At 40.0% G+C, this 12,464-nt stretch overlaps 1 protein-coding gene across 3 annotated transcripts in view; it reads right to left on the bottom strand.

Moving 5' to 3' along the window:
• Positions 1-222: 222 nt before the first annotated feature.
• ACOX2 (acyl-CoA oxidase 2) overlaps positions 223-12,464 on the bottom strand; it is a 53,994-nt gene continuing 41,752 nt past the window's right edge. For 2 of the 3 annotated variants that reach the window (XM_072598815.1, XM_072598813.1), the window contains exons 14-15: positions 9,311-9,443; positions 223-1,467 (exon numbers count right to left, since the gene is read on the bottom strand). In XM_072598815.1, coding sequence (XP_072454916.1) covers positions 1,405-1,467; positions 9,311-9,443 — 196 coding nt within the window. In that variant the 3' untranslated portion in view covers positions 223-1,404. Of the gene's footprint in view, positions 1,468-9,310; positions 9,444-10,817; positions 11,067-12,464 lie in introns of those variants that run through there. The other variant, XM_072598814.1, reaches the window with a different exon arrangement.

Raw genomic sequence — 12,464 nt, 5'->3', positions numbered from 1 at the left:
AGCTCACTAGTCAGTTTTTGCTGCCTGTGTGCTAGGCAGAGGAATCTGCTAAAAACGGACCAAAGCCTCTGTGGTGCTTGAGATTTTTTTTCACATTTATTTATTTTATTTTTAACTTATGGAATAAAATGAGCATTTCCATGTGGTGCTTGAGATTTAAAATAAATTTAATTTTTCTGATGTGAATGCAAATAACCTTGCCACAATGAAAAAAGTACACTGTTTCTCTTCCATCGTCATGTTTTATTTTATATGACTTTTATTTGGTTCTGTTTCCTGCAGCAAAAAGGATTAGCTCTGATAGCTACAATTTGCTGATCGCTAGAGTATCAGGCTGCTGCTGTTTCTTGCTCAGGAAGATTGCTTCAGAGCCACACAAACCCTGGGTCAAAGAACTGAGGTTAAGTCATTTCAGCTCTGGCTCTCCAGGTCATCCTGGTAGGCTGCCTGATTTTACTGATGTGATGAAAGTCCACTTCGGGACTAACAGACAGCAAGAAAGGACCCTAGCAGGGAAGCCTGGAACCTCAACCAGGGGGGCCAAAATAACAGAACTGTCCTGTGAAACTTCTTTATCCAGTTTAGTTAATGGTCAGGTTCCTGTATTATAAACAGAACTTTTACAAAACCTTAGCAAGCTGACAATTACACTGACTGTACATTGGGTATAACAGAACCGTAAATTCAGCTTGTGTTTCCTTTCTGTAAAATGCTTGTCACTTTGTTAAGTTATGGAAAACCCCCCAGTTTAAGAAGGTCTGTCACTGTGTGAGAGGCTTTTGGAGTATGGGAAGAGGCAGAAGACCAATTGAATCCAGTTTAAGAAACATTTTGAACTCATGATGAAACCTTCTCCACATCTTTTTTTCTTTATTTACAGTCCCATGGTCGAGTCGAAAAACTTGAGACAAAAGTCATTTTCTTTCAGATTTTTGAATGATTAGTACATTGTTCCATTTAATCATCTAATAGCTAAATGTTTAAATGGATTAGTTGCAAACTTGAGTTGGTAATAGATTAATTTGATTTGTGGTAGGATATTCCTTAAAAATAGAGACAATCTAGTATTTTAATTGTGAAAAAGTAGTTTTAAATCTGTATTAAAAAGTCAGACATAATGATTGCCCTTCAAAGGATTAGGCTGATTTGATTATTAGAGCCTGCTTGTATCCATAGTTTCTTTTTTGTGAATTTAAGAAGTTTGTCAATAAGTTGGCACTTGACGAGGAAAGGTTTATTTTTCACAGAATACGTAGAAACCTACTGCTGAAGCCACTCAACTAATGATTTGCTTGATTTTTCTTCAACTTAAGTACTTTGGATTTCCCTTTATCACAGTATAAATTTAGAGTGTGATTTCGTTCTACTTCTTGAATGTAAAATACAGTTTGTAGTTAGCAAATCTCATAATTTGGATCGGTTACTTTTTAAGAATGACCTCAGGTATTTCTCGTAGGCAGGATTCCCCTGTTTGGAGAAAGAAAGAGATATTAAAATGACTATTTCAACCAGGATTAATGTCATTAATGTTTTTTTGTTCACAGCCAACTCCACGTTGGAAAGATTACAGAAGATTCTCAGTTTTTATTTTTAAAGAATTCAGGCTGTGAGTTTATGAAGAAACATTTTTCAAAGATCAGCCTCTCCGTCCCCCCCCTTTTTTAATCAGTGTAGATTTCATAGTGTGGGTGCACAAGGCCAGTTGCAAAGTAATCTTTGATCTTAAAATTCCATGCTCGGTGCAGAGAATATAAGGATAAAAGCATAAACATTCTGGGGCCTCATGAATACGTATATCTTTCTGCATAAGGTTCTTTAAAACTGAGGAAGAAAAATAGTCTGTTCCTAGACAAGTTTACCTACTCACCTGAACTGCTTGCTTTTGTAGCAGCAAAGGTTAAAGATGCCAGATGTGTAAGGTAGAGTGGGAAAGAACTGCTCTTAATTTCAGAACCCAAACCTCTGCTTTGGCCCATTAAACCCCTTCTCCTCCTTCCCAATGCAGTAGAATGGACTAAGTGGAAAGAGCCATCCCTTATGCCTTTCATAGTCTGACATAGGCATCAAATTTATCAGAATTAGACATTTAAAAAATAAATTGGCATGAAAAAATATTGGTAGGCCTTTTTAAGCCACATTCCACAATTAGTGGTGAAGCAAATCAAGATCAGTCACTGAGTCCAGCTAATTGGAGGGTTTGCCCCAACAAGCAGATAGCCATGGGATAAAGACGGAGGTAGTTTGGATTCTCCCTGTTTTTTAAAAAAATACACACATATATTTTTAGGATGGCAGAATTGGGAATAATGAGTCAAAGAAAGGCAGTTTGGGGATCCATGAAATAAAAATTTTCCTGATAACTAGAGCTACCTCAGATGGAATGGGCTGCCTTGGGTAACTATGGGTTCCTTGTTCCTAGAGGTCTTCAGATGGAGGCTGGATGAATACCTGGGGATGCTGTACTAGGGATTCTTGATCAGTTGTAGGCCAAATCAAATGACTTCTGAGGTGCCTTTCAACTCTGAGTGCTGGTGACTTTTTTTAAAAAAAAAAAACACACTATATCCAAAAGTACAATTGTAAATTGTAAAAATAAAATTGTAAAATTGTAAAATTTCATGTGAAGTTTTCTCTCCCCTCTCCCTACCCTAAGAAAAAAAATAATTGCAGCATAGCAGCTGGTACATTAATTTGAACCTATCTCTAAATGCATGGCTTTTCCATTTGTAGGTATTTTAAAAATTTATACACTGTGCATTTGTCCGTCCATGTAAATAGGTTAAAATATATTTTGTAACGACTAATTCAACTGTTTCTGGAAATTTTGGAGGTCAGCCAGGTTCAATTTGAATCTTTTACCACTGAAACTTTTGGGGCCCATGAGCCATTTTAAATTACACATTCTTCTAACCACAGTCACTATATTCTGAAAATCCATATAATAATGTAGTTGATTATGTATAGAGTTGAGAACCTGCCATTACTGTAGTAAAGAGGTCACATGTTCTAAAGCCTCATTTTGCATGTGACATTGTTAAATAGGCTGACACCCCATCAGCTTTAAAATTCAACAATTCACCAGTGTGGTTCCCTGTTTACACAGAAATAGGAGTATTTAAAAGCCACTTTATAGATCCTCTTTCAGAATGATATATGATGCTAGCATTACAATGATATTCTGTATGCTGACATCCTTATGGCAGTAATACAAAAATCAGCTAATTAAAGACTCAAATGCTTTTGGGATATACAAACTATTAAAAACCATATTTTTTTTCATGGTAACTTGGAGAAGGAGTCAATTCCTTTTTGCTGTCAGTATACCTGGTTTTTCCCATGATATTTCAGTTATTTTGGATATAGAGGAGTGGGTTGTTTTTTTCCTTTGTTGCATACCAAAGAGGGAAAATATATATTACCATTTAGCCATGTGAAAATTACATATTTTGCATATGTATATATGTATCTATACATATAGATATACACACATATGTGTATACATTTACATATGTGTGTACATATACACGCACATGTGAGTTTACTTTTCAGATTAGATCCACTAGTCTGGATAGGAATACCCTTTTATTTCTCTTTTAGGATTTGTACCATAATACCACAGAATATTAGAGCTGGAAGGTATCTCAGTTTCCTCCTCTGTAAAACAAAGATGGTCTCTGAGCCTCAGAGCTAGTGATTTACCTGAACTAGTTAGCAGCAGAGATTTATAATCACAGAACTAAAGTCTAGGTTGGAAGGGAGGCCATTTAATCTAGCCCACTGATGGAAAGGAAACCCCTTGATCCTATCTGCACCTGACTGTGACCAAAATCTCCTTGAAAACCCCCTACCCCCATCACAGTGGTCCTCAAACCAATGCCAAAAAACTTCAAATTCAGTGTCCACTATTCCCTTCAGAGGCAGCCCATTCCACTTTTGGACAGCTCTAATGGCTAGGAAATTTTTCCTTACCTTAAGCCTAAATTGAAGTCTTTGTGACTTCAATTCACCACTCCTAATTCTGTATTTTAGGAACAAGCAGAACAAATCTTGTCTTCTTTTTAGGGATAGCTCTTCAAATACTTGAGGACAATGATCATGTCCCCACTAAGTTTTTCCTTCTCCAGGCTAAAAGTCCTCATGTCCTTGAGCCCATCCTCCCATGCCATGATCTCAAGGCTCTTCACCTGGTTTTCCTCCTCTTGATACTTCAGATCATCAATGATCCTAAAATGTGGCACCTAGTGCTGAATGGATGTGGGGTTCCCAGATGCTTTCCTTCTCTTAATGTAGCCCCAAGTTACAGAACCTTTCTTGGCAAATATTCTGTTGACATATTGAGCTTGGAAAGCCCCAGATATTTTTTCAGGTCTGTTGTTGTTTAGTTTCCATCTTGTCCTTACGGCGTTGATTTTTTATACCCAAGTGTAACACTTTACATTTATCCCTATTAAATTTCATCTTATTAGATATGGCCTAATACTCTAGTCTGTTAAGATTATTTTTCATTGTGCCATCCCGTATGTTAGCTCTCCTCAGCTTTGAGTCATTTTACAGTTTTGCCAAGCATGCTTTCTCTGTTTCTAGCCAGATTACTGATAAAAATGTTGAGATGAAAGCATGGCCCTTCCTTGGAAAACTCCTTTAAAACTGACATTGAACTTACTGGGTCTGGCCTTTCAATCAGTTGTGAATGCACTTATCTTACTTCTGTCTAGCCCACATCTTTCCATCTCTCCTACAAGAACAGCATGAGAAATTTTATTACATGCTTTGCTAAAATCGAGATAAACCATCTCTATAGCATTCTTCTATTCTACTAATCTAGCATCCCTGTAAAAAAAGGAAATGATGTTAGTCTGGCACAGTGTGTGCTTGATGGAGCCAGGCTTTTCTCCAGAATCATGATTTATTTCCTTTTCTGAACAATCTCTGGTCATCTTTTACAAACTCACAGTTTCTTATATGAGCCACTCTCCTATTATCATTTGTACGTTGAAATGTTTGTATTGTCGATGAATAAATTCACAAAAAGAAAATTTGATTTAAAAAATACATTCTAGAATTTTGCCAGGAATCAAAATCAAGCTTGTTGGCCTATACCACAGAGACCCCATTCTCTTCCTTTTTTTGAAAATCAAAAGAGCATTTATTTTCTCTTAGCCCTGCAAATACCTCTTATATACTCCATAGGCTTTCAGAGATCACTGAAAGTGTCTTGGCATTCATTTTTTCAGTACCCAGGGATATAGTTCACTTGGGTTTGATGACTTGAACTCCTCCAGGGTAGCTAAGTGCTTAATATCATTTCTTTATTCACTGTTTCTTTCCTTTCCTGTCCAAAGATCATTCTTAGCTCAAAGAGAAGCAGATGCAGACATTAGAAGCTCTGGCTTCTCCCTTCTGCCAGTGAATTGCATCTCATCTACTCCAAGACGTGGTCCTTTTCCTTTTTTCATCCTTCTTTGGGCTAAACATCCCACCCAGAGCTTTTTGTTATCCTTAGCCTTCTCCATCAGCCTCAGCTCATTCTGTCGGTATTTCTGACACTGTTCACAGAGGACTGAGTTATGCTTATGTATCATCCCTTGTTCCCTGTCTTTGCTTTTATTTTTTGTATATAATTTTTAAAAATCTGAATTGGCTGGTGAATTCCTTAAACCTCCATATTAATCTCTTTAGACTGTTCATTTTCCTTATCCATTGTATTGAATTAGATTGTATCATGGGCATATTCAGAATTTTATTCTTGAGAATATTCCATCCCTTGTGGGTTGATTTCCTGTTCAGAATTTTAGTTTATGGGATCCTATTTTTCCTTTGAATCTTTTGAATTCTCTCGTCCTCCAGATATAGGATATATATGTCTGACTATTCCTGATATCCCTCTTCTTTATCACAAAGATTGAATGGTTTTTGTTTCATTTCAAGTTTCCCATCATTTCCACCCCAGCAACCAGGTCCTTCCTGTTGGTGAGAATTAGATCCTTAATAGAATTTCCCCATCCATTCCTCCATTTTAAAATGGTGTTATCATTAAGTCATGAAATTGTTAGCTACCCTACTTTTAATAGTGTGAGAGAACTCCAACTGATGTCCAAGTGACCGAATTTTCCCATCACTAATACATTATTCCTTTGTGTCAGGCTTTTCTTCTGTTTCCTGGACTTGTCTGTTTCCTCTTTTGGCCCAGATGGGCTGTGGTATGTGGCAGGTTTGTTTGTTGTCAGGTTTGTTTCTCCAATGGAACTCTGCTGAAATCCTCTTCGCCATGTTTCCTCAGTTTGACATTCCACCTCCACCTCTCCTCCTTGGTACAGGTTGTCCCCCAAGCCCAGAGTGCTCTCCCCACTCCCCTTGGCCTCTTGGGGTCTTCTTTCCAGCTCAATTCAAATGCTTCCTCCTATGAGAAGCCCTTTATGATTTCCTCAATCATTGGCCTTCCTTACCCATTAACTTTGTATTTATTCTGGACATGTTTTGGATTTACACATGTTGTTTTGACCTCAGTTCTTTAAGGGCAGGGACAGTTTTGTTTTTGTATTTTCTCCCCAGTACTTTTCATAGTTCCTGGTAGTTACCAGGCATTTAATAAATATTTGTTGAATTATATAAAATAAAATGCTTCTTCCCCCTCATTCTTGGCTTTCTGCACATGAATTTGCCTTCTTACTATGTGGTGCTATTTCCTTCCTTTCTTTATCTTCCTCCCCTCTTTCTTTTGAATATACAATAAATACATGTGCACATGTATGTGGGCATATATGTGTATATAGACAAATAATATATGTCATTGTTATATTTTAAGATGTGGACCATAAATTCAAATCCAATTGTCTGATATTACCTTCACTTCCCCAAACTGCCATTTATGAAGCTCTTGCCTTTGATGAAAATGCCCCCTGGGCATCTAAGGTTGACAGCCTCTTGCTCAAGACTTTGTACCCTAGCAAAGTTTTCTAGGTCATTTGTGCCCAAGGGAATCACCACATACCTGTAGTTATGTGGTCTGACCAGAAGTTCTGGGCTGCATCTTGGGTATATGCTCTGGGAAAGACAAGAGAACTTTACTCTTGAGAGGCAGTGGGCTGTAGTTGGTAGAATGCTAGACCTGGAGCAAAGATGTGGGTTCAAATCTTGCCTCTGACACTTAGCTGTCATGAGCCTCAGTTGCCTCATCTGTGAAATGGAGAGAATGCCTCTAGTCCTTAGCCCACAGGGTGATTGTGAGGCTCAAATGAGAGAGTGCATGTGAAGTACTTTGTAGCACAGTGGAAGGGGCCCTGGCTCTGGAGTCAGCCTTTTTCCTTTTCCTTCTTCTCAAATTTCTTCTCATCCTCAGGACCTTCTCCCACAGTCCTCCTCCTCCAATCTTCTTTAAGAGTGATTCCTTTCTCGGCTCAGCTCAGCTCATTCCCTTCTTTCATCTCTGGCCACATCTCCCCAGAGGAGGAGGCCTTTGCCTTTTCTGCTCCACCTTCACCTTCCTATTTTCTCTTCTCCAGAGCTCGTTGTTGCCCTTTGTGACAATTCCAGAGCCGGGCTGATCACCTCACAATTCCCCTTTCACCTAAAAACCTTCTTTTCTTACTCCTCCCACAGCTGGGAAGGGGTGTGCACCAGCAATGCCTGTGATAGGCCTTTGCTCCACTGCACGCCCTCCAGGCCATGGGGTCTGACCATTCCTAGACAGCCAAGGCATGTCCAACTTAGGCCCTACCAAGGAGAAACTGCACTGTCCTTGCTGTTGGCAGGTTACTTAAAAGTCAAATAGAGCTGATACAGCACTCTGGGTGCAGAATGGAAACTTTCAGGAGTGGAAAAAACACTCTGGACTTACTCTTTCCACTGGTTACCTTGGGAGGGGGTAGGGGAGGGGGGGAATGTGACTTCCTTTAAAATGGTGATCTAAAATTAAACTTGATATTGACATGACAAAATGCAAATTAAGTGTGAATTAAAGCCCGAGAGCTGTCAATGCAAGGATGTGGCAAGGCACCTTTTTGAAATTTCAAGAGAAAAAAGTCATGTTTATTCACTTTGATTGTCCCAGTAACACTTGTATGCTATAGAACATGGTGAAACATGTTTAAGTACTTAGAGGCAACAAATATGAGTTCTTGTTCTAAATCAGGGGTTCTTAACCTGAGGCCTGTGAACTTAAAATATATATATATATAGATATATATATTCATTACTATGATTGGCTTCCTTTGAATTCCCATGTAATTTATTTTATGCATTTAAAAACATTAAAATACAAATTTTGAAAAATTTGAAAAATATCCTGAAAAGGGGTTTAGAGGCTTCACAAATTGCCCAAGAGAGTCCATGATGCCAAAAAGATAAAGAACCCATCTATGTTAAATCTGCTGTTACATTAATTAGATTATAGGTCACAGAACTCTCAATGCATGTTATGGATTTTTTAATTTGAAAGCTCCATGATTTAATTGCTGGGGGCACTCCTTCCAGTGACTCAGATGGCAACCCTACCACATCTTAACCTGTATGATTCTTGTCTGATGATTTCCTGAGTCTCCAAAGAGTAGCTGTATACTGCACTTAGATCACTTCCTTATGTTCTTAAAAATTTTTTTGTGGGGGGTGGCAAATCATCTGAGCATCAGTTTAGAGCTAGGAGGGACTTGGGACCCACTTATTTTAGGGGTGACGAAGGTGGACTCCAGAAAGGTAGTAAGGGACAACTGGGATTTGAATCCAAATCTTTCCATTAAATACCATGAAAAAAATGAATGGTATTAAAGGCTGTGCCTGGGACTCAGGAGAGAGATGCTGCCTTTGGGACCAAAGTCCACAGGTTTCTGGTGAGGTTCCAGACTACCCCAACTTCTAATTACATAAAGTCCTTATCTTCCTTGAAGGAAGAGCTGGTCATCCAAGGATGGTCATCATAACTCTTGTGGTTGTCCAAGAGGGCGTCTGCTCTAACTCCACCTCCATCCATGGGACACTGTTAATCTTTGCAGCAATAAATGTCACGTGGATTTGTCGCTTGAAAGCCCCGTGCTATATGAGCACATGCTTTGGGCCCCAATTTAGAGCCTGGCAGGTCGTTCCAGCTCCCCATCCCTCATTCCCAGCAGTGCCTTCCTGGCTGGAGCTTCTCACGGCCCTACGCCCCTCCCCCTCGCCGATGTGCTTAAAATACTTTTAATTGATTTCCATTAGGTTGAAAATCACATGGTGTGGCTTGTCTCTTCTGCATTCTAGAAAACTAGACAACAAGGAGATAAATTCTGGCCTTGTTCTCTGCTCTCTTGCATAATTGATGGCATGTTGCACTCCTTACCTCAGTATTGGTTGGTGATAGCTGGGCCCACTCAAACAGCCTCTCATAGGCATTTCCATCATAACAGCCAAGTGCAGAATTTAAGGACTCATCAGAGAAGTCAAAGGCATCAGTTAATAAAACTGCATCTTTCCTAAGAGAGAGAACATAGGAACTGATGAGTATGTTTCAGATGATATTCATCTGGCAATTTCCTGGTGGGGATGTATCCATTGTGTTCATCATCACCAGAGCATCCTGATACCCAATGAATCAATCAACAGTGTGGGCTTCTCTGTTTTTGCCCCAGTGCAACCCCTCTTGGGTTATAAACTGCCACAGCCAACGTCTGAGTGCTCACAGAAGATCATTGTAGACCCTCAGGTCTCTGTGTACTCTATGATGTCAAGCACTAGTCTGGCTTATATCACTGTTACTTTTTTACACAATTCAGGGTCTTTTTGGGTGCCTTGAGCAACTGGGAGGCACTAGTGGATGGAGCCCTGGAATCGAAACCAAGAAGACCAGAATTCAAGTCCTGCCTCATTCCTTTAGTAGCTACATGACCTTGGGCAAATCACTTGACATAGCAGCCACAGTTTCCTTATCTGTAAAATGGGGATAATAACACCTATCTCAAGGATTGTTGTAAGGGTCAAATGAAGTACCATATATAAAATGCTTACATAAATTATTTCTAGACCTCCTAAGATATTGTATTATGATGATCGTCATGTCTGCCCTTATACAGGCATTGCCTACTTTAGCTTTAGAAATTTTGCCACAAGACCTGGGATTTCATTGATGTATACACTCCCTCTGCTGACATTACATTTGTGTCAACATAAAGCTGACAGCTTTATGAGAGTCTCCAGCTGCTACAAAGGAAATGCATCATCTGGTGGCCAGCCTTCTCATGACTAGGTGATTCAAGTACAGACAGTTTGGTTCTTGGGACAGCAGATGTACAGCTCATTTCCAGCCCATGTTCAAGTGCTTTCTCACTTAGAAGGACTCAGGGTCATTGCTCTGGAAGGAACTGTAGAGGTCATCTGCCCACCCCAGCATTTTACAGTTGAGGGATGGATGGCCTTTGAGCCCTTGGGGTAGAGAAATGCAGATAATTGGCTGAATGCCCTAAAAGAGGCATTCGGTAGTTCTGTGGGAACCAGGTCATAAGTGAGACCATAAAAAGACAGAACTCAGGGGAGTTCACACTGCTTAGACCCAAACAACAGCTGGGATCCTGCCTAATTAAAAGCAACTCATTTTAAGTAGGATAATGTGTATGGCCCAGAGATCACTGCCTGGAGTTCTGTTTCATTTGAATATTGGGTGAGGATGGGGTTTACTTGGATTTGGTCATAATTTGGGAAATGGCGGTGTTCAGAGTGATTGTGGGATCACAGATTGAGAGCTTGGCAGAGACCTTAGAGGCCCATTGAGGTCAATTTACTCATTTTACAGCTGAGAAAACTGAGGTTCAGAGAGGAAGGCAGTAAGTGACTGAGGCAGCAGTGTGCCTGTATTAAGGGAGACTTCAACGTCATCTGTTTTATTCAGTAAGAACATATGCAAATATAAATTTAATAAAATTATTCCATATATATTAGACATGGCACTTCGCATATTTCAGTTTGTTTTTTGGACAATCTTTGTTGGTTAGCAGAAAAAGCATTGGCCTCAGAATCCAGAGGCCCAGGGTCCGGACCTCATTCTTTCAAGCTGCATGACCTTGAGAAAATCATTTAACCTTCTGGACCCCCAGTTTTTTCATCTGTAAAACAGAGAAAATGTTTTGTACTATCAACTTCACGGGGTTGTTGTGAGTAAGGGGCTTTATTAACTTTAGAGGAGGATGTAAATGTGGGCTATTATTAATAATTAGCTTAGTTCATTATTAATATTATAAACATCAATGGCATTATCACAGTATTATATCATGTATAATAAATATTGCATTATAAAATTGAAATAGTGATAATGAATGTGATATGCCTATTTACATATTCACTTTAAAATTTTATCTCCCATTAGTAGTGTGGTATATGGATAGAAATATTAATGGCTTTTGAGTCAGGAAAACCTGTGTTCAAGGTCTGCCTCTGACACATCCTGGCTGTTTGACCCTGTGCAACTCACTGACCCACTTGGTGCCCCAGGCCACTCTCTAAGACTGAGTTAAGAGGAACTGCTGATCAGCACCAGTGGAGGGAGTTTTCATGCCAGGAGCTCCAAGCACAGATTACATCCTAGGCTCTGGCCTTGCCTTCTCTCCCCACACCACCCCCAAAAGTAACAGAGGAGATGTGCTTGCTTACTAATTAATCACTTTGAAGCACCTGTGTACATAGATAACGTGCTGTAACACGAGTCAGCATCATTTACTGAGTTGAGAACAAACATGAGTGTTCTTATCCCACTTTGAAAATCTTATGGAAGATTTTAAAGCCGAGTGACAACAGTCTCTGTCAATAGCAGGCTAAGAGAATAAGAAATAGATGGAAATGAAATGCCTGCTAGTACAGTCTGATTCTGTGGAGTTTGTCTGAAGTTCATCATGTTCATCAGGTTGTTCTGATCCCCTGCACGGCTCCAGCAAACCACTTTGGGCCTAGATCACAGGATCCTGGCTCCATAGCATTAGAGAGGGATCTGAGATGGCATCCAGTAAAGTCCCTACACAGAGGCAGGAGGGTCATGGTGAGGAAGAGGAAGAGTTGGTTCATGAATCCAGGTCCTGTCTTTCTTCTGCCCCTTAGGTAGCTGACCCCCTACCACGCCCCCTCCCCCAATGTGTATTGGGGATCATGCTTTGAGAATGCTCTCGCCAAAACTGTTCCTTAGCCTAGGTGTGTGTTTGTCCTTCTTTGCTGAAGAAGACTGTGCCATCAGAGAAATGATGACATGATTTGCACTTGACTTTGTTTTGAGTGAGAGAGGGCTGTGCAGGTCACCAGCCTCACTTCTCCTCCAGAGCCATCTGAATCCAGTGACCAGATATTCATCAGGATGACTGGAGGTGATGCAAGATGAGGCAGCTGGGGTTAAGTGACTTGTCCAAGGTCACACAGCTAGTAAGTGTCAAGTGTTTGAAGTGAGATTTGAACTCAGGTCCTCCTGACTCCTATACTGGTGCTCTATCCACTCCACCACCTAGCTGCCCGCCTTAGCC

Source organism: Notamacropus eugenii, chromosome 3 (assembly GCF_028372415.1).
Source record: "Notamacropus eugenii isolate mMacEug1 chromosome 3, mMacEug1.pri_v2, whole genome shotgun sequence".
Lineage (NCBI taxonomy): Eukaryota > Metazoa > Chordata > Mammalia > Diprotodontia > Macropodidae > Notamacropus > Notamacropus eugenii.
Note: the sequence above shows the minus strand (reverse complement) of the source record. Positions and strands in the feature narration are given on the sequence as shown.